Raw genomic sequence first — 23,493 nt, forward strand, 5'->3', positions numbered from 1 at the left:
TACAGTGGATCAAGAAATCGATCAAAGCAGGTATCAAGTGGAAATACCATCAGATTCATCAGAAAACGAAGTAGGATGTCCAGGCGTGTGAGAATATTTGCATAATTTTCAGTAGTGTAATGACTTTTTTAGTTTATTTTAGTTTTTATATCCTAACTTCATAAAAGTATTTCTTTTTTAAGTTTGTATGAAAAATAAATTTAGTTTAATAAATAATTTCATAAGTAATGACTTACCTTAATATTAATGCCAGTTTTTCTGCTGGTTGAATACACTTTCTAAAGTTCGATTGTTTTTCCAGTCTTTCGGAAATATGAGACAAAATATAATTAAATGTTTCAGGTAACATTCGAAAATATTAAAAAAACTTCTGTGGTTGGCGTAACAAATCATTCCATATTAAGTGAAACTCGCCATTTTCTTCTCTATTTCTATATATATCATTTACCCATACTCTTGAGTTTTCTAACATCAAAAGACGTAAAAAATTATTTTCTAATAAATATTCTTCATCCTTGGCCATGTTTTCTGAACACATAGTCGCAGTTAAACGCTTGCAATCCGACCACCTAGTCGCACTACCAATGTCGTCCGTTTATGTCCGACTGATTGGTCGTCAGACTACGCGTCCAATATAACCGTAGCCTAAAGAACAAGTTTAGGTGCGACACGCGCAGTATACCGCATGGAGCTTAACGCTTTAAAGATGCTGTTTAAGATCGTGTTTGTAGCATATCTTGGAAATATTCTCTCCATCTGTTCATGATTTAATTTTCGTCCGTGAGAAGTTCACTAGTTTTATTCTTTATATTTTTTATGTCTTGCATTATTATCTGACTTATTTTGTTTTATTTTCATTACTACTAAATAGTGATCGCTCCCCATATCTGGATTTGTGTCTACTACGTGTCTTCTGTTTTTTTTTTCTAGTAAAAGGTAATTAATTTATCTAATTTTAAATTTTCTTGTATACTTGTGGATATTTTTGTGTTCAAAAAATGTATTAGTTATTACTAAATTATGCATCACTGCCACAATAAATTTGAGATAAAAAAGTCCAATAATGTCGTATGCATCACAAACAAGACTCGACACAGCTAAAACACAAAGAGTGCTGGAAATAAAAGAAATAATAATACTCAGTACACTAAGAGCCTGAATAAGTAGCATGAATAAGGAGTGACGAGATTCAAACAAAATATAATGTACAGGACATAAACGAGTGGACCCTAAATAGAAAAAAGAATGCTTGGCGGACACAAGAGTCGTTAAAACAGCAAGGGACAAATAACTAAGTTCTAGAAGAAGTATCGGTTAACCACTCAAGAGATGGAGTAACAATCTTTCACAGAGGCAATAACCGGATCATGAACAACTAAAATTGCTTATATAATGAAATAAGAAGAACAATTATAATAATAAGAAGTTAAGTTAATTATTACAATAAAATGGGAAGATTAGAACTTTCATTCCAGTCAGAGAATGTAAGTTGTGTTGAAAAACGAATATAGGTACTCTATATTTAATTTCTCCACGTTTTTTTACATAAAAAATATTTATATTCTCATTTGCGTTCGCAAATTTTTTATTATAGGATAGCAATCACTCTTTAAGAAATAATCTTAACTACTATGTAAGAATTACAAAATTGATGTACTTTTTTATTTTATTTAGGTTTGTTTAAAAGCAAAGCCAGTAAATTCAGATGAGAAACGATTTGTCATCCAACCCTACAAATATTTAGGAAGAAGCTCAAATTACAATGTGTATCTGTGGATTCGAAAACAATTTCAAACTAAATTTTTGCTGTATCATCCACTTGTCCGAAAAATTTATAAAGAATGCAAGATGTTGCCTGAAATTTTGATCGATCTGAAAGATCTAAGGATCAAACCACTTGCGCTACAGGAGTTAGATGACACTTTCAATAATTTGACCTCAGATTCTGAAAGTATATTATTTAAGTTTTATTATAAAGTTTGTGAGATAGTAGAGTATTACGATTATAATTTAGATCAAGATGCTTTAAGAAATCTTCTTAAAGTATGTACTGGTCTTCTATCGGTTTTTATAAGTCTCTCTATCCAAAACACTATTAATCACGTAGTTGAAGTAACTGGAAAAGAAGATCTTGTTCCATATTTACAGCTGTCTTTAAAATATGATACAAGCCTCTATATGCATCCTAATCAGCAAGATGTGATCTTATTATATAGTTTATTTATTTCTAAGCTAGTAGATCTAGGAACCAACTTTCCTATTTTGGAGATAATAAAAATAAGAACTCATCCAGAAGCTCTCATCCACCTTAATATAACCGACGATTATTATGATTCTGTTCTTAGTAAAGTTGCCGAAAATATAATGAAACTGTTCGTTCCTATTGATGAATATATGCGTAAGATTGATTATGATTTCCGTGAAATGTTCATTGATTTTGCAGTAACTGATGATAAAGAAAAAACATTTGAGAACGGATGTTTACAAATTAAACATTTTAAAAATTACATCTCAAAAGCAAGTTCTTTATTGGGAAGCGAGTATTTTGCTATAGGTCAACTAGTGTTGTCAGAATATGTATTGTCAATGAAAGAATCTTTATCAGTTATAATAGAGGACATATTTTATAAGCTGTGTAGAATTCATATATCGGAAAATGAAAGTATTTGTCAAGAATTCGAAAACATTAAGGAAGATGCTTTACTACAGCCAAATAATAGCGAGGAACTTATTGCTCAAGGTAAATTCAATAGTATGCTATTTTTATTAATTAAAGTTCAAAATCAGAATTTTCAATGTAAGTATATATAAATCTCGAATATAATTGGTCTCATTTTTAGATTTTATTGTAGTTTTCTATTTTATGCAATAAATAAACCGCAAGTACAAAGAACTAATGAAAAATAATAACAAAAAGTAGAAAACATAAATCAACAATAATAAGTAGTAGGTTCTTTTTTTTAGTCTTTATAGAGGGGAGGTCTGGAACCTTCAAAAGACATCTCAGTGCAGGATTCGTTTTTCGTAATCCCGGCGATAGTTCCCGAGGTACTTTAAAATGCCCTCTCGTCGTCGAGTCTACGCGCAACGCCTACCTGCTAAACCAGACCCTCCTCTGTCATCCAGCGATCCGGAAGCGGAATGGCCGCTGTAAGGCAGGCATTACTTCCGAAGCACTACCTTCATTCATACACAGACTGTCAGCAAGGAGGCTCCCTGTGTCGTTCCAGGCAGCGCGTGAAAGACCCTCATCGCTCCTAGTACAGTATTGCTCCCAGACGGGCATTTCCTCCTACCCCACAGTCTGACTCACACAGTCTAACTCATACAGTCTGACCCACTTTTCTACCTTTAACTTTCAGCATCTTTCCCTCTTACCTTTGCCGTTGGTCCAGCTGTCTTTCCTCCTCTTCTTTTTTCTTGATAACTGCACGGATATAGTTGTATATACTAGTCCAACCTGCTTTATTTTCAATCATCCTCTCAATCATTTCTCTCACTGTAACAAAATTCACACCTGTCTCTCTTTCCATTCTGTTTCTTTCTAATATCTACCTGTTGCACTCTAACATCGTATGTGTCACAGTGTCCAAGTGTTCGCACTATAGGCAATCATCTGTGTCAGCCTTTTCGAACCTAGAGAGGTAAGACCTAAAACACCCGTGTCCTGTGAGCACCTGCGTCAGGAAATAATCCAGTCGCCTGTGGCGACAGTCCACCCAATCTGTTATATTCGGGATCAGCATTTTCGTATACTGTGCCACATCCTCCGTGTTATGCCATTCGTCTTACCGTCTTTCTATTGACCTTTCGCTTACCTGTCTTCTCTCTGCCATACTAAGATTTGGGCCTTTTCTCTCATAGAGCTCATTTCTTTCCACCGCCAGAACATGCAAAGGAACACATCCAGTGATGGTCCACAAGGCTTTCGCAGACACAGTCCTGTAGGTGCATGCCACTTGCAACAGACTTGTTCTGTCCAGTCATGTCATGAGTTTCCTATAGTCCTTTTTTGGGTCTCCCAATGTTGGGCATCACCCTCCCCAACGCAACCGCACTATTTACAGCCTTCCCGGCCACCTCCCGCACGTGCTCCCCCATTTTCCATTCTGGTGCAATATCACTCCTAGTTATTTTACATGTTTCTTGGGTGTTAGACATGCTCCCGCACATTGTAGTTCAACACTTTGTCTGTTCCTTTTTCCTTTCAGAATAATAGCTTGGTTTTCTCTGCCGCAAGTTTCAGTCCGTGCTGGGTCATCCATTTCTTTACGACGCCGCCTTTTCGTTTCGAGCCCGGTATTTAAAATCTGGCTCATCCCGGGCCACTACCAGTACAGCGAGATCATCCGCGAATGAGAAGGGGATTGTACCTTATCCATATTTACAGTTCATAACCCCGATATATACCAGGTTTCATAGCGTCGGGCCCAAGACAGATAACTGAGGGACCCCAGCCGTAACGTCTACGATCGTGCCCTTTTCCACCATAATCTTTCTCTCGGACAGATACTCCGCCACCTCATTCATCAGGTAACCAGGATCTTTAATATCGTTAACACCTGATAGCAGTTCCTATGGTTTTATTGCTACGTTCAACAAAGTTGCACTGAGGCGAATAGACAGCATTAAACCATATTTTTTGGACTTTATATTTATTACATAAATTCTTTAACGAAAAATTATTAAGATTTCGGGCGTTATCACATATAAGAAATTGAGGGGCTCCGAACATAAGTAAAACGTCATTTTTAAGAAAATTAATGATATTTTGCGTTGTAGCTTTCCGCAAAGGATGAATCAACGTAAATTTCGAAAACCAGTCGGTAACAACAAGAAGAAAAGTGTATCCTCTTTTTAACCGAGGAAGCGGACCGATAAGATCTACGGCAATTATTTGCCAAGGGAACCTAGCGGATTTTTCTCGTCCCATTAAACCCATGGGAGCCAAAGTCGACATCTTTTGAGCTCCACAGATTTTATAAGACCTAACAAAACGAAGTACATCTTTCCGCATTTTGGATCAATAATATAACTCTTGAATCCGATTTAAAGTTTTGAAATAGCCAAGATGGGCACAGGTAGGGCACATGTAAGGGGATCGTGGCAAGAAGTGATAATATTATTTCTTTGGGGTTTCGGTACTAAAATTGTCCACTCTTTATTATTAGGGAAAACAGGTAATTCGGAAGGAATTAATTTAAAAACGAAATCATCCTCTACTTTCCACTGAGGATATTTATTGAGCTCTGATACAATTTTAGAACGAAAATGATCGAACCAACGATCAATTAGGTTCTTGTCGACTTCCAGATAGGAAATTTGTGGTTTTTCGGAGATAGACTTTAGGGCGGCAATGTTCGTAACACACTAGAAATGTTTGACGGTCTTTAACCACTGATTCCAATTATTCTGAATTTTAACTTCGAATTTATTGGGACGGTAAGGTAACGAGATTGCACCGACAGAACAAACTCAAACGAACTAGTTTTTTGCAGCAAATAGCATTTTTTACAGGTATGAAAAGTCATATTAGCATTACCACACTTGTAACAGAGCTTGTGCTGTTGTTCCTTTTTACAAACGGGATAGGTATGACCTGTTTTTCGACAATTCCAACAGGTAGCTACTTTCGAAGTGTTTTTTTCATTCGAATTAGATAAATTAGATATGTGATTAGAGGCAGATGAAAAAGATCTGGCATTTATGGCATTGTTGTGAGAATGACGCTTCGACTGGTGAGTATCAGTCTCGACAACAGAGATTTGAGAATTTTGGAAGAAGTTGGCCGACAATGAAGGGTTAGCATCTTCCAACTTCTTAACAATTTGATTTAGTTCACTCACGGTATTAATGTCTTTTAAAATGACATGAGAAATATGCTCAGGTAAGATATTAGTGGATATTATTATAAGAATCTTAGTGGATTCGGATGCTTCGCGAGATAAACGATTTAAAACAGATAGCATTTTCGTTGCGAAAATGACGATAGGCTTGCTACGTTTTTGTTTGCGGCCTTTGATTTGATCCTAAAGATCTTCGTCGACATCGGGATGTAGAAAAGTATATTTAAGGAGTTGAATAAGTTCATCCCAAGAATTAATTGAAGACTTAGTACTGCGAAACCATGCCGCGGTATTGCCAGAGAAAAATTCAATAGCCGAATTAAATAAAATATATTTCGGAACATTATGGGATTCAGATAACTCATTAACTCGTTCAATAAAATCAAACACAGTCTTGGGATCACCATTAAATTTAACATTCCATTTAAATATGGAATATTGGGAGATATTTACATCGGTAGCAGAAACATGTATTATCTATGGAGCAGCAGGAGAGACATACTCGACAAAAGAAAAACTAGAAGCTAGAGGAACGACTTTATCATTTATCTCTTGCTTCAATAACAAACAGGTAGCATTCGATTCATTTCGGAAAGAAATGGATTCCTTAGAATCAGGCTCGGAAATAGGGAGACAATCTATTCTACCTAACAAATGAATAAGTCGTGATTTAACGAGTTCGTTGAAGAACCTTTAAACTCTTCTTCAAACTAACTTTGAAATATTATCAATAGAATTTTTAATAGCAGTCTTCTCGTTATCATAATCTAAGGTATCTAAATATAATTGATTGCTGTTATCCCTAACTAACAATCTCTTGAGATTCTTCCTTTTTTCATTTATTTTTGTACTCGTAACAGTTCCTCTGATTTTTAACTCGTAATTAATTTCCTCTGAAGTTAGAAAGTTGACTTCAAAATTATTCATTTTTTATTTTGAGTAAGTTAATAAAAAAGTATACTATACCAAAGAAAGATAAGGTTTAATTCCAAAATTTATACATAATTATGAAGAAATTTTGTAGTGTGTTTACCAGACGAAATGCAAGAAGCAAATGAAAAATTAGTTGAGATAGAGAAAAAACACATAGAAGAAGAAATAAATAAAACAACAAAAGCTTGTCAGGGTCCTCGTAGCTTGGGCATTATATAAATGTATAGAGACAGCTAAGAAAATGATTAGGTAAAGAAGCCGGGACATAAAAATGTAAAAGACACGCAAAGGCAACGAACAAAGAAAAAAAAACAAAAGGATATAAGCCCCACGCTTTGGGCGGCATAAATAAATGTGTAACCTCGGAAACCTTTTTTGGATGGTGCTAGAAAGGTCACCAATGGAGACACTGCGGACGGCAGCCAGATGGTTGGTGGAGAGCGAGTCGTGGATTGGAAACTAGCTTTTGAAACCGGGAATGGGTCCAACGGTCGAAATAAGTAAAGATAGTACAGGTTAAAATATATTAGAAAAGATACGGAAATAAGCAGAAATATAGATGGGTAAAATTACCCAAAGGTAAGATAAGATAGAAACAGGGCGCCACTCAATTTTTTGGGGTTTAAGGAGAAAATTAAGAAACCTTAGAAAAGAAAAGAGATAAGGAAAGATATTTAGGTTCTGAGACCAAATCCAAGAAAAGATACCAACAGTTAATTATTAAATAAATTTGGTTAACACACTATATAAACAAATAATCTGATCTTTCTTCTGGTCGAAGGTATAATAATATTTGAAGGTAAAAAGCAAATATTCAGAGTTATTATGTTATGTTACACCATCAATTATTATATGGTGGTATACATATAAAAAATAAACAGTATTATGATTGATAAATACCTTTACAAATACAATATAATGGAATCATACACAAATCAAATTATCAGCGAAGAGAATCTGATGCTATATAAAAATATTCAACTCAGGTTGATTAGAGTCTCTTTTTGCTGTTTAATGGGCATATCTCGAGATACTGAGTATAGTTAATAAAAAAATGAATAATAAATAACACAAAGTTAATTAAAGTTAAATTCAAAGAATACGACAAGATTACAGAAATCAAAATTTAACCAACCCGCACTGGTTAAGTTAATTATCTGTTCGCAGTGTTGTGTAAGGATTAACAGAGAATTAAATGTTCGTAATTTAGAAGTTCTTAATATCTGAATAAAAATTCGTAAGCATATATTAAATGTTCTTTAAATTGAAAGCAAAATCAGTAGTTAACCCTAACTATAGGAGAAGAAATAATCGAACGCATATTCGCCCAGATAGTTAAAGATCATAATGCCAGTAACCATATTATTCGCCCAGATAATTGAAGGTAATTGATTATGATAACTTACAGTAAATATTGATGACTGCTACACTGCACTGAAGTTAATATACTTTACTATAATACTTTACTCGTATCAAGCACCGAAGTTAATTAAAATTAAAAGGTACTTTATAACTATATTTAATCTAATATAGCATTAGATTTAGAAACTCAAACTAAATAAGTGTACACACACTAAAAAATGCACAGAGAACGTAACATGGAGACGTATATATGAGCGAGCGGCTGTCCTCAAAGACTGCCCTCTCAGAAGTAAAGAGTTCTTCTCTCTCCCACTTAAAAATGATAGGACAGTATCCAGTTCTGAGAAGGTAAAAAGTCCGAAGGGTTCAAGGTAAACAACGATACTAGTAACTTGGAACGTGACGAAAATAAAATTCGTTTGTAAATTCGTTTGTAATAAAATAAAGTGTCGTCTGCGTATCGAATTTTATTTACAACCTCTCCATTAATTACAATTCCTTCGTTTGCTTGCAAAAGGGTTTCCTGCCAGATGCTTTCACTGTAAACATTAAATAGCAGCGGTGACAAAATGCATCTCTGTCGTACTCTTCTACGTATTTCTATTGCTTGTGATATCTCATTTTCTATTTTGACTATTTATTAACTATTTGATCTCAAACTGTATTTTTAAGGTATTTTAGTGCTTCTTCAACATTTTCCCATGCTTCCCCAGTGCATTATTCCAATGGTTCTGGTTATTTTTTAAAAAACATTTATAAGGTAGGAGATTTACTCTTTTTTTTAGATGTTTAAAAGTTCTTTTGTTTTGCTTTTCTGTTGTCTTATGAAACTCCATATTTGTTTTGGTGGTCATAGAAGCCTAATCTTTTTGTGAATGTCTCCCAGTGGTCTGTCCATATATTTGTTACTAATTTGTGCGTTCTCTTTCTTATTATTTTTTAAATATCTCGTACGACTCTTCGGATTTATATACGTTCTCTGTTTGTATCTCACATAAGCTGTTTTCTTCTGCCATTTTTTTTAGCGTCTATGGCGAACCAAGGCATCTTTGTATTGAACTTCAAATTTATGTGTACTATAATAAATAAAAAAATACTGAAATAATTAAATGATTTAAATAAAAATTAAAAAAGCGTACTTTTAATTATTTAATACATACATCTAATAAGGTACCCATAATGAGTTTGCGGTTTATTTGTACAGCAAATCCCTCCAACTCATTAAGTAAAAGATATCAGTTTTTCGAATAAATTTTATACAATGAAATGTGTTTTAGGAAAACATATGATCTGGGTTAAAACAGTTCTTATTTTTGAATTAAGAGAACGAATACAAAAAATGTTATATAATTTAATCCAGCTCATAGAATTTGGCACAATAGATAAAGAGCACATGGATATGAATACAAAGACGGTATTATGGATGAAAAACATAGACGATATACTTGACAAAAACTCATCTATGTACGAGCAATTGAAATTTCACGCTGAGGAACTACTGCATCATTCTGTCGCATATGTCCAAGAAGAAACTGTTATTTTAGTACCTTTACTTAATATATTAGATAACATGGATGATTATAAGCGGTAAGTACAGCAGAATAAATTCTATTTAATATATTCAAATAATATATGTAAAACAGAATATACAAGAACAATAATCACACCTCGTCTAATTTTCTGCCGTTTTGAACTTTTCTTGTGAGACAGCTCACAGAGGAAATGAGATAGGAAATCTCCGTTCAAATAATGGTAATTGATATACAAGTTTCTGGTCAGTACACAAGTCTCCTTATTCACTTGATATCTCCGTTTCGGAGTTTGGCTATAATAATTTATATACAGATCATAAATACAGCTGCACGTAATAGTTAATGGGAACTATAACCAAACCACTCTCTTTAATTTCGCAGCCAAGACATCTTTCTTATCCTTACACTTCTTTTTTCTACAATTTTTCCCTGGATTATGCTTTGTAAAAGTTTATTCTTATCTTCCCACAAAACATTTTCAAAATATTGAAGTTTTCGCCTATTGATAGTCAACAGTAATTATTTTCCTTTTTTTCTTCTGACTACCTCTGCATTTGTTATTTTATCGGTCCACGGTATTTTCAATATAACTCTATTAGTTCTTATAGTTTAAATACGTATTTTTAGTTCTAAGCTCAAGTATCGATTAGTTATATATTTTTCATATTAATAAAGGCGCTTCCCAATTTCTTAATTCTTTTTGTGATTTCCTTCGTGTAATCGTTCTTTTTATTCACATAATTATGTTCCCAGATAGTTATATTTCTTAACTCTTTCATTCTGCTCATTGTTAATTAGGAGGTGATACAACTATAAATTTAGTTTTTTTATGATGAGTGTTCGGCCATTTTCTTTGCTTATTTCCACTATTCTTGTTAATAAATTATGTATTTATATAATATATATATATATATATACATTTATATATAATTCCTATATACAAATTCCAGTACATATTTGATGCCTTCTAAATGAATTAAATAGAAGCAAATCTAGGATACTCTTTACCTCTTTATTTGAATGTCACTAATTGCGTTTGGTATTGTCAATGAAATTTTAAAAACTATTAATTATGTAAAAGTAAGGTACAATTTATTACTTTAACATAAGTATCAGGTAAAAATTTATCTCTCGTCTAATTTTCCACCGTGTATTATTGTTAAAGCAACATTCTATATCGTTTAGAGAGGTTTTACTGTTGCTTCCTCTATAGGCTATTGATTAAGTTCCAAAAAATAAGCCAAAAATGTATTACAACGTTAAAGGAATTTATTATTTTATATGGCATTTAAAGGGATGCGTTTTTGAGAAAAGGGTGGATTAGCCCCTGTGCGCTAGGGTGCATTTGGGCGAATTCTGTGCAGTTTTCGTACATATAAATTTATAGAAAATTCCTATCAAAATCTCACCTTTTAAAGTGAAAAATAATTTTGTTTGACAAAAATATATTCAAAAATAAAGCATTTTTTTAAGAAAAAAAAAACCTTTATCCTTCCACTTTAAAATGACGTTTGTAATAAGTATTTAGGATTTGTAGTATCTTCGATACCATATTTCAAAGTTCGCAACTCACACCATTTTTTGGCCATTTTTTCATATTTTTCGCAAACATTCTTTTATAACTTTTTTTCTACGTAGCTTTAGGTATATACGGTGGTACATTCAGTTAAAATAAAAATCAAGTATCTTTAAAATGGTCTATAATAAAAGGTTCTAGGACAAATTTTAAGCAAGACACGTGTCTTCAATATTTTTAACTTTTACTACAGATTTTTAGTTTTTTTGAAGTTTTAGTGCTATTTTTAAATTTCTTATTATAGTTTTTCTCACAATATGGTTTGTTAGATTGTAATACTTGCAACGATTTGTATATACCTAAATGTATAAGGAAAGAATACTCCAGTCGCAGTCGTCAGAGACGAAAATGTCACTTAACCTCTAAAAATCATAGGAACAAGCTGAATTTTGGTTTAAATATCAATTTTGAGACCCCCAAAAGATGCAAAAAAGTTTGCTAGTTCTCCCCCGGGACTTCCCTAAAACCGCCCCTCAAAGGGAGACGGAAAACATCGATTTACCAAGAATTTTTACGACGAGAAAAAATGTTTTAAACAGGAAATGTAGCTGAGACAGAGTTGAATAAAAATGTGTAGTAGCACTTTTTCTGTAGAATGAACGGTTCTCTCAGAAAAAACGCTTGACGTGACCGTCGATTTTAAAAGTGTTACGCGTGTAAAATCAATTTATTAAATAAAAATGGGTTTTAAAGATGAAGTGTGCACGTTTCGTACGCAATTTTAACATTTTACTGTAAACAGCAAAAAACGTTAAAAGTAAAAAATTTTGAAGAACCGTATCTTATTTAAAATTAGTCCTACATTCTTTTACAGTAAACCATTTTAAAGGTAAACGTTTTTTCTTCCTATTTAATGTACCATTTTATATACCTAAATCTGTGTAGAAAAGAGTTATAGAACAATTTAGAAAAAATAGGAAAAATTGCCAAAAAATAGTGGTGAAATGAAAAATGGTGGTGAAATGAAGGTTTCTGTAATACCCTCCGATGCAAAAAATAAAAATCGCGTGTGTTCCTGTTGTTCCTGCTTCTGATTTCCTGTTTTTTTTTGCTTTGTTTTTTAAATTTATTTTTGCCAAAAAAATTATTATTAACTTAAAAAGGTTACATTTCGATAGGAAATTTAATTTTGAACACATTTTCTGTAGATGTATAAGAACGAAAACGGCATAAAATTCACCCAGATGTACCATAGTGTACAGGGACAAGTTCACCCCGTTCTCAAAAACGCAACACTTTACATGGTAACACTCTACGGTTGTTCCATATATATATATATATATATATATATATATATATATATATATATATATTTAGGGATGCTACAGTATTCACTACCTTCCCTCGCTCAACCGTTTCCATCTCTCTCTGTTGTTCCATTCTCCATCGTTTAGGCCTCTCTTACTCATGGCGTCGTCTACTTCGTTCCTCCAGGATTTTCGGGGTCGTCCTCTTTTTCTCCTTCCTATAGGGCTCCATTCGGTTATTCTCTTTATCCATCTGCTGTGGCTAGTTCTTCTTACATGTCCATACTACTTTAATCTTTTTTGTTCTACATATGTTAGTATGTCTGTTTCTATTGATGTTCTTTGCTTTATTTCGTCATTACTTCTCCTATCCATTCTTGTTACTCTGCAGCATCTTCGCAGGCATTCCATCTCTGTTGCTACTATCTTACTGCTGTTTTTCTTGTTTATGATCCAATTTTCAGCCCCATAATGTCATAATACTTCGCACTAATGTTTTCTAAATCTGCGTTTTTGTCTTTATATTTAGTTGTCTATCCCACCATACTGAGTTAAGTTGTCGGATTGCTGTTCTTGTTTGTCCTAATCTTTGTGTAATTTCTTCCTCTGTTGTTGCCTTTTTCGTGATTATAAACCCCAGGTATTTGAATTTATCCTTTCCTTTGATTGTTACGTTGTCATCAATCTGTAGATCTTCACATCTATGTCTTCTTCACTTGTAGATAGGTACTCTGTTTTCGCGAGGTTAATATCTAGGCCAGCCTTGGTATATTCTTCTTGTAGTTTCTTCATCATGTAGCTGAGGTCGTCTTGGTCTTGTGCAATCACTACCTGATCGTCTGCAAAGCTTAACGTATATAGGTATTCGTTCCGTACCGGTACTCCCATGCCTTCGCATTTTCTTTTCCATGTAGTCAAGGCTTTTTCTAAGTATATTTTGAATAGGGTTGAAGATGTGGAACAACCCTGCAGGAGCCCTTTTGTTGTGGTGAAGTCTCCTATGATTCTTGTTCCCATTTTAATGGACACTTTATTTTCTTTATACAGAGCTTTTGTAGCTTCTATGAGCTCCGTCTGTATTTTTAATTTGTACATTGCCTCCCATAGTTCTGACCTTGGTACAGAGTCATACGCCTTTCTCAGGTCCACAAATGACAAGTGTATATCTCTATTTTTTGCTTTTTTCTTTTCCATACTTAAGGTAAATTCACCATATGAAGTAATAAAACCCCTTTAATGTTGTATTTCCTTTCTAAAGTACACAACCAATAGCCTATTATATTGATGAACAACTTTAAAGCTGTAGTAGCCATAAAGTATATTTTCCAGTAAACATCTGAGTTTGGCATAATTTGCTGGCCATATAACATCTTCAAATAATAAGCTACAAGTGAATTACATGAAGCAACCAGAAGATTTCACAAATAAAACTAATCTTGAGAGGAGGATATAATGAACTAAGCAAGTGCCGCTACGCCTAACGTGTTAGAACGTATAAATAAGAGGTTTCAGGCAAAGCGATGGAGAATTGACATTATATTCTAATAAAATAAAAGATCCATTTTTGAACGATATCCAAAAATAATTCAAAAGTATATTCAAAAGAGTATACTGTTTTTTTGACTGTATACCTGCTAAAACTTCAATTACCTATGCAAAACTTTTCTGAATTAAAGAATTTATAAACAATAGGAAAATAGCACTTTTTATAAAAAGCTATTGGTTGGCTACTTTATCTAATGACAGGATCCAACCAGGGATGTAATGCATGCTTAAGTTGCGTTTCCGAATTTTGAAAGTCTAACATACACAGATTTTGTTAAGATCAATACAACTTGTACATAATTAGTACATAAGTACATAATTAACTATATAAACAAAGATCTTTATGTAATGGTGTTTTAATACAAACCAAATCAACCACCAAATCACCAAAACAACGTCAGCAAAGGCGGTGAAAACATTACATGATACTCTCCACGAATGCTTAGAAGCCATTAGTGGACTAGGTATAATGACAGAGTCCTGGAGCCCTCTTATAGCAAGGATAAATATGTTAAAGTGGGACACAGAAACCAGATTATATGAAACGTTAATTCAAGACAGTAGGGACATTCCGACATATAAGTCAACACAGGAATTCCTACAAAGAAGATTCCAGACATTGGAGATGTTAGAAACAGAAAGGAAAGGAACAGATCATAGATAACAGGTAAAGAAGAAGATAACATGTGTGGTGTGTCATGAAGAACATAAACTGTTGAAATGTACAACGTTTCTACGTCAACAAGTACGTGAAAAAAACAAAATCGTAAAGGAAAAGCAATGGTGCGGTAAATGTCTACTACACAAAAGGGAAGTACCATATTATTCCTATCATAGATGTGCAGAATGTGGTGGATAGCACCATTCATTACTATACATGTCAGAAGGTCAGTATAATAACAGAAGGAATTCTGAAAACAGAAGGCCACAAAATAGACCAAATTCTAGTGGGTCAGGTCAGTATGATAACAGAAGGAATTCTGAAAATAGAAGGCCACAAAATAGATCAAATTCTAGTGGGTCAGGTCAGTATGATAACAGAAAAACTTCTGAAAACAGAAGGCCACAAATTAGACTAAATTCTAGTGGGACTAGAGGTGACAACAGTTACGACGGATCGTCAAGGAGTCAAGCGAATACCGTGAGCTGTTTAAGTCATCAGAATGAAGAAGTGCTACTTGAAACGGCATTAGTACGAGTAAGAGACTCAAAAGGTAGCTCACAACTGATGAGATCATTGATTGACCAAGGCTCGCAGTCATCATTCATCACGGAGCAGGCCGCTAGAAGTCTCGGAATAAAAAGAAAGGCTGTACACGCTCAGATATCTGGAATTGGCAATGAAGACCAAAGGACGTCGAAATGGAGCGTAACATTTAACTTGGAAGCGCATTTCAAAAACGAATTTGAAATGAAGACCGAAGCAGTTGTACTACGAAAAATAACAAGAAATCTACCGGAAAAGGAAATACAGATGAAAAAAAGGAACCATAGAAACTTAGTCCTGGCACATCCAAATTTTAATAAAACAGGTTCAATAGATATTCTATTAGGAGCCAAAGAATATAGTTTGATATTACTGGACGGAATAGATCGAACAAAGAATGGTTTGCTCATCCAAAATACAAAATTGGGTCGGATAATGTCAGGGATAGCACAGCAAGAGAATATTCCTAATAGACAAGTATGCAGCATGATATCTAGACGACAGATCGATGAAGAAATAAAAAAATACTGGGAGTTAAAAGAAGTAAAGTAGATCAAAGCAATACTCTTTCAGTAGAAGAAAAATAGTGTGAATGATATTATAAAAGAATAGTAAAAAGGGATAATAAAGGAAGATTTGAAGTTAAAATACCCGTCAATTCTAATAGAAGCATATTAGGGGGACTCTGAACAGCAAGCATATGCGAGACTGCTGCAGTTAGAGAAGAAATTTCAAAGAGACACAAACCTAGAAAAAGAAGAGGTAGTGTTGTGCGCTCGTTGTTGGTCCCAAGGAATCTACTTGCAGTAGATTACAATAACTTACACTAATTTTAAGTGACATATGAAAAGAAGGGTTGGATATATATAAGTGGTCAGATATATTCGAAACTCCAACAGAGCCAAAAAACAAAGACATCAAGGTTTTTGCATCCAACCTCATCCAGCGCCTCGAACACATACGGTATCACAACCAAACTTAAATACAACTTTAAAGAAAGCCCCTCCTAGATTAGTTTCACTTAATGAGATTAGATTTGAATTAGATAGTTGAGCTGAAACATAAATTCTAAATAAGCAAATTATAGGTAGATACTCACTGCTCGGGTGAGATAATAATTCAAAAACCGAGTGAATTAGTGTTATGATTATTGTTATATTATTATTTTATATTTTATATGTTTTAAACATTTCTATTGGTCGTCTGTTTGTTTTTATATACTGGCCAATATGTTCAATCACAAATTAACCCCTTAATTTGTAATCTCACATTATCCTTAACTTCTTAATCTATTATAGTTTCACCGTGTATAAGTGACATTGTAAAACCATATTGTATAATATTTTAATAATTAGTTCATTTACCTACAACTAAATAAATTGCCGAATAATATATTTTCTAATTGAACTTCCTAAGTGTCGCAATTAAGGCGTAGATTAAATTGTAGTGTAAGCAAAGTTGGTATGGTATGATAGGAAGTAATAACCTCTGTGCTTAGGTATGAAATATTATTTAAAGATTATAAATTGGGGATTTGAGCTCATGTGAGCGTAGTCTACTACAGTCAATCATAAGTAGTTACCTAACGAACATCATTTTGTGTAATTACTAGTAGCTGTCAATAAATCAACACTTTTACTCCACAACTTCAACCATTTAATATACCTATCATCGTCGATCGACAAGAAGCGGACAAAGGGGCATTTACAAACCGATTCGAACCTCAAATCTACGTTGGAAACGTTCCAACCAGAAAAGGCTACAAATAGGAAACACAATATTTCAGACCGTGAAGAAAATTCTTTCAGTTTGCTCTTATGCCAAAACTATGACATCTTGGTTAAGCCAGGAAAAATTGCAATTTTAAAAACTGTGGCAGAAATTTTCGCCGCTAGAGAAGCTACCAAAAAATTTGTTTGGTCAAATAGATAGTTTCTAAAAATAATTTTAACTTAACCCTGCTGTCCCCTTCGGGTCTATTTGATCCAAAAAAACGTATTTCTTATTTTTCAAATTATTACGCTGCTTGACGTTTTGGTGTTTCGTGACTTTATTACCTAAAATGAGCTCTTTCAATTGCATACGAGATAAAAAATCAACTTTCTGATTTTTTTGATAAAAATTAAATTGTTACCTATAGTATGTTCGGGTTAATATGACCCACGTATTTAAACCGTTAAAAATTACCTATGTAAAAAGTATGTTTAGTTGGCCGTATTTTATATATTTTTTAACAATTTGTCAGTCAGGTACGTCTATAAATAGAAACAAGTTTCTGCAAGCTAGAACTTGTAAAAAATGTTTAGAAGCGCATTTCACGTAGAAGGAAGTGGGTATGATATACAAGTGGTAGGCTGGTAGGACACTGATATGCCAAGCTCATTCATTTACATTTCAAATTTCAGTATATGTTTGAATATTGATAATGTCGCATCGAAGAACGCTAACCGAATATGAGCATATCAGAAATAGAAAACAATACAAGCAGTGAGAGTGAGGAAAAAAGTAGTGATGATTATGCTGTTCCATTTTACGTACAATATCCTGTATAACCTTCTGTAACAGTTTCTTCAAAAGACGGTAATATCTAGTGGTCTCTCGATCTTTCCTATCAACGCGGTCGATTCTCCACGGTCAATGTTATAAATAATGCTCCTGGAGTTACAAGGTACGCATGTGCACGAATTTTTGATATCAAAAATTCATTTGACGCACTCTTTTCTGACATAGTTGCAATCCAAATTATAAATATGACCAATATGGAAGGACAGCGTGTTTTTGGAACCAACTGGAAGGACTTGGATAAAATTGGTTATATATATATATATATATATATATATATATATATATATATATATATATATATATATATATATATATATATAGGCAAATTTAGACTTTTGATTGTTAAGTCAGATTAGTTTCGCTTCTTCTAGATGTTCGATGAGAACTGATGGGTCAAACTCTGGGTTAGAACAGAACATAGCAGTAATAAAAACACAAAAATGTGGGGTGAAAAAGGGATGATGTATATATACAGACGAATATTGAGAATTCCATGGGTACAAAGAGTTACTAATTTCGTTGCATGTGTAATCAAACAGAATTACTAAGAATAATCAAAGAAAGGAAAATGCAATATTTGAATCATGTGTTGAGAGGCAAATGATACGAATTACTTCAAGTTATACTGGAAGGAAAGTATAGGGCAAAATATCAGTAGGGAGACGCCAGAACTCGTGGCTGAAAGACCTGAGGAGATGGTTCGACTGCTCATGCGCAGAAATCTTTCGCGCAGCAGTTTCCAAAACTACAATTGCCATTTGGGTCGCCAACCTTTGAAAGGAGACGGCGCCATGAGAAGAAGGGATAAATTCATTTATGACAATATACAACCAAGTCTAAAACTGCAAAAGAGAAGGGTTCATAAGTGTTCTTGCAATGTGCAAGAAAATTCAACAAGAGGATTTCTATAGTAACAGATTTATAGATAGCACAGATAGTCAAGTGGGTTTCGGAGAGTTTAGTAGCCTCAATGTATTATACAGTCCAGTATAGGATTGCCAAGAATAACTTATCACGCTACAGATTATAACATAATCATACTGGTCTGGGTGACATATCTTCAAGAAATTTATAATAATAATAGATAATCAGCTACAAAATACTTCGGTCTAGATCTGTTCCTAGGAGTGCCAAAAAGAATTGTTGTCCGCAATTAAATAAATGACTGAATTTAAACATTGTACAATTACCAATGAGAAAGTGGTATTATTTCGATATGATATTATTTTATAGATATTTTGCATGCCTACGAAGCACTAAATCGTATACGTCAAGCACTTTTTGAAGACTACCTTATGGCTCCACAAGCATTAATCTATTAGATCTGTACAAACTAGTACAGGTTTTTAAAATAATAGAATAGATAATATAAAGATAGTACAATACAATAAATTAATTTGCTATAGTATGAACCATGTATATTTCATGTAGAAAAGGAAGAAAACAAAGATATACGGGAGAGATATTTCCTATATCTCGTCACAGAAATAACAACAAAATGACTGGCGTCTTTGACGGTTATGAAAACTAAAAGATAGTTTAATGTATAAATCAAATCTTGTTATTTTAACTTTATGTTATTTACTTCTTATATCTTTTAATAATAAATAACTTTTCAGATGTAAAGACTATGTTTTTAAAATCAAATCGCACTTGGTAAAGATAAAAGAACTGCGCCATAAAATAACCTGGATCAACAAAGAGCAGCAGCTACTTGGATACAATATATCTCCATTTCAAACTGTGGAAGATGTTGAGAATTTCGTTTATCCATTTTTCCATTTGTTAAAAGTATGTGTGAATCTTCAAAGACACATTGACGTTTGCCTAGATGGACAATTTGAGTTTTTGGATTTCTATCAAACGGAAAATATTATTGATGATTATATGAAAGAGTTACTTAAAATCCAGAAACATTATAGGTTAAAATGTAGGTAAGTTTTACATTGTAGTAACATTTTATAAAGTTATAATGATCCCGTTATAACAAATTTAATTATGTATATTAGAAATTAATAACAAATGCAACTTATACCAATGGCCATAGTAGTCGAGCTACTTTTATATTTACTTTAATTTTTAATTAAGAAAAGCAAACTCTAATCTAAGTAGATGGTCGTGGTTTATAGTCTCTGTTAACTAAATGACAAAACTAACCTTTTGTCTTAAAAACGGCTGATTCCATTTATTCTTCTTTGCTTGTAACCTGTCCATCTGTTCTATTCAAATTCTATTCAAATCACAATCCTATTTCTTATCCTGGCAGGACACATCGATCTCTCGAATTTGTCTCTATTTTATGTTTCTAAACCAATCAGAACGCACAAATATCTCTCTCATTTCAGCCGTTTTTTACCAATCAAATGATGTTGTCATAAAAAACCCACTGCTACAAAAACCCCATCAATCATTTCCTAATAAAAGGTCTTAAATTTTTGTTTAATTTCTAAGAAAAAAAAAAGTAAATATCTTCCTAAACAAATTCAGTGATCCTATGGCTTTATACATTTTATAATCGTTTGTGGTACACCTTACAATACAAAGATATCTTAACATTTTATTCAAACTTTTTGTTTACAAAATTCTTATCTGCATAAATGGTTTAACCTTTCCTATTGTCATTTTCCCCGTGAATGTCCTCTTTGCCTCTACACAATTATGATTCACTAAGTCGGAAACATACTAAATACCCCTTAAACCTGGTTTATATTTAACAAACTTAATACTACTGTGTACAGGGTGTTGCGGATTTTGTCGGTCGGTGATTTGATTTTGGTCTCAACATTTTCTTTTTATTTTTTCAGAAATTTGAAATCCCAATAATATATATATATATATATATATATATATATATATATATATATATATATATATATATATATATCAAAAATTTAATTCTTTTCTGAACCACACTACTTACTCCTTTCGCATAAAAGTATTCTATTATTTTCTTTGCTGAATTGTAATCCTAAATCTCTCAACACTTTCCATAGGCTAGTCTTCTTAATTTCAGAAACTTGCCTTTCTCTTATTTTGGCCAGTTATCTAAACTGACATGTAGATTGCTTTCATGCATTCGATACAAAATATTGCGCGTTTCAAATTCTTCTCCATCAGGTAAGTGAATGCTTCTAGAATGTTTACGAGTTGTGTTCTTGTCTTCATGCTACTCAGTCACAGTAAGATCTTCTTGACAATCTCTGACAGTCTTCATTACAGTTTTTGGCTTACTGTCACTTATCTCAAGCGCGTCAGAAACGCGTTGATTTATACATAATAATGACTTTAAAGGTCCACCATCGTCTCTTTTCATGATAAAGTATTTATGCATATTTACAATTAATTCATCAATATCCAACTTACGTCTAGGCATGATGGTCACTTGAAACTACACGTTTGAATTACAATATACTGAGTTTAGATCAATATGACAGAAACTTTCTAACTGCTGTGCTTGAGGGGTAAAATATAATATAACCGCTTACACAGATCCTAAACACACTAATTAGCCTAATGATCATTAGGAATGCCGGTTGTAATTTAATTCTGTTTGATAAAAAGTTTAGAAATGGTTGGAAACCGTACATAAACAAATTAAAATGCTTCCCATAATTATTTTTAGTACAAGTATTTTCGTTTGAAAATAAATAGTTAAATATATTTACCAAAACTCCCAATTTAACCCGTAATCACACACGTCTCAAAAACGGTACACTCTAACAGACATTTATGGTCAATCTAACCACCACTATTTAAATTGACAAAATGTTCTAGTTTACTCCTAAGTATTTTTTAACAAAAATTAAGTGATATTTTAGTACTTTGTATATCTACTTTAAATATAAATTATCCTTAGCAAGTTAGTATTTGATTCAGAAAAAAATTATTAAAGAAGTAAGTGAAAAAAAAATTACGTTAAATAAGATTATGCAAGAATACTATTTATTAAAAAAACAAAATATGCAAACCTATGAAAAACGGGTTAATGATAGAATAGTTTATAATTTTATATGAACTGTTTGACAATGTATTCTAATGTGGATGTACAAGCAAATGACTATTGTGGATAAAAAGGTGTCTAACATATAATAAAATTTTTGGTTAGGACTAGCACCAACGATGACTCGCTAAGATTTTTTGGGTCAGTAGATGATCCCGATGTGTTTGCGTGGCCAGCTCCATTAAAATTAACTTACTTAGCAATGCAAGCCATTAAAGATTTTAGACCTGTAATGACGATGATGAGAATTATGTGCAATGATGCTATAGTTAGAAGACATTGGAAGGAAATGTCCCTAATATGTGGTTTTGATTTAACTCCCAATGCTGGTACCACCATAAGAAAATTTATGATAATGGGTAAGAATATATAGGTTACTAAGGAAGCTATACTCTAATAGTTTGTTTTAATATGGCTTTGTCTACTTACTTTTTCATGGTCTTTTTTTAAATTATCTCAGCTACATTTTTTATTTGAAACATTTTTTTCTACGGTGTACAGATTTTTGGTAAATCGATTTTTTTGCGTTTTTAGCACCTGTAAGGAAGATTTTAGGGGAAAGCCTGGTAAAGTGGTAAACTTTTTTGCATCTTTTTTGGGGTCCCAAAATTAATATTCTCGGCAACATTCAGCTTGTTCGTATGATTTTTAGAGGTTCAGTGGCATTTTCGTCTCTGACGACTGGAATATTAGTTTTAATTTAATAACTATGTCTATATGGCTCTATATCTACATAAATCATTTTATATGATCTACTACGGCGTACCATATTAAGGATGAGAATATTTCTACTCAGTGTCGGTTCTAAGTAAAGTATTAAAGAGCTCAGAATCATAGTCTTAGACAGGAACAGACTAAAACTGAATCTGGGCACTACAGTACTCATGTAAATCTACATCAATCTTGTAATTCTCTCTTCTGTTACTTATTTTTCACATCTTCTGTTATCGTATTTCGCGATAATGTTTATCTGTGTTTTTGTATTCATGCCCAGGTATTTATGGTGGTCATGAGCTGTAAATTTTCACTTTATCTCGGTTGCTTTGTTTATGATATATTTTATCTTCGTAACATTCTGTATCTACTCTTTACGATCCATTTGATTTAAAAGCTGCATATGACTTTTTTTGTTTTTTTTTTTTTTTTTTTTTTTTTTTTTTTTTTTTTTTTTTTTTTTTTTGGCTTAGACTTATTGTCATACAGCCAGAGACACAAAAGGACTAAGACAGTCAATAAAAATTAAATCATTAATCAATAAAAAATCAATAAAAATTATTACATCGATATTAGGAAAACAGGGACACACTCTTCTCGCTTAGGGACCTATCAAGGCATTTATTTATAAAAGACACAACAACACTAGGTCACGGAGAGGAGGAAGTTATACAAATGGTTTAAGACAAAGGTAACAAGATTAACTAAATAATTTTTAGAGAATTATAATGATAATTTGCTGTCTTTTAAAAATTTAATTAAGGAGTTGTAAATATCTACAGAGCCAAGTGATAATAAATATAGTATATTCCAAGGAGCTGCTATTTTATATTTTAATAAATCATTTATAAGTTTGGATGAGTCGACTCTGTTTTTAGAACAACCAAAAAATATATGATCTAAATCACTTTCCTCTCCACAATGCATATGACTTGATTAATAGATATAAACTACTCCTGCCTATAG

At 32.9% G+C, this 23,493-nt stretch overlaps 1 protein-coding gene across 3 annotated transcripts in view; it reads left to right on the forward strand.

Annotated features, from left to right (window-relative positions):
• Nucleotides 1–23,493, forward strand: part of Dhc62B (Dynein heavy chain at 62B) — a 279,647-nt gene that overhangs the window by 23,625 nt on the left and 232,529 nt on the right. For all 3 annotated transcript variants that reach the window (XM_072529938.1, XM_072529940.1, XM_072529939.1), the window contains exons 3-6: nt 1,675–2,740; nt 9,419–9,728; nt 19,433–19,747; nt 21,919–22,172. In XM_072529938.1, coding sequence (XP_072386039.1) covers nt 1,675–2,740; nt 9,419–9,728; nt 19,433–19,747; nt 21,919–22,172 — 1,945 coding nt within the window. The remainder of the gene's footprint in view (nt 1–1,674; nt 2,741–9,418; nt 9,729–19,432; nt 19,748–21,918; nt 22,173–23,493) is intronic.

Source organism: Diabrotica undecimpunctata, chromosome 4 (genome assembly GCF_040954645.1).
Source record: "Diabrotica undecimpunctata isolate CICGRU chromosome 4, icDiaUnde3, whole genome shotgun sequence".
NCBI lineage: Eukaryota > Metazoa > Arthropoda > Insecta > Coleoptera > Chrysomelidae > Diabrotica > Diabrotica undecimpunctata.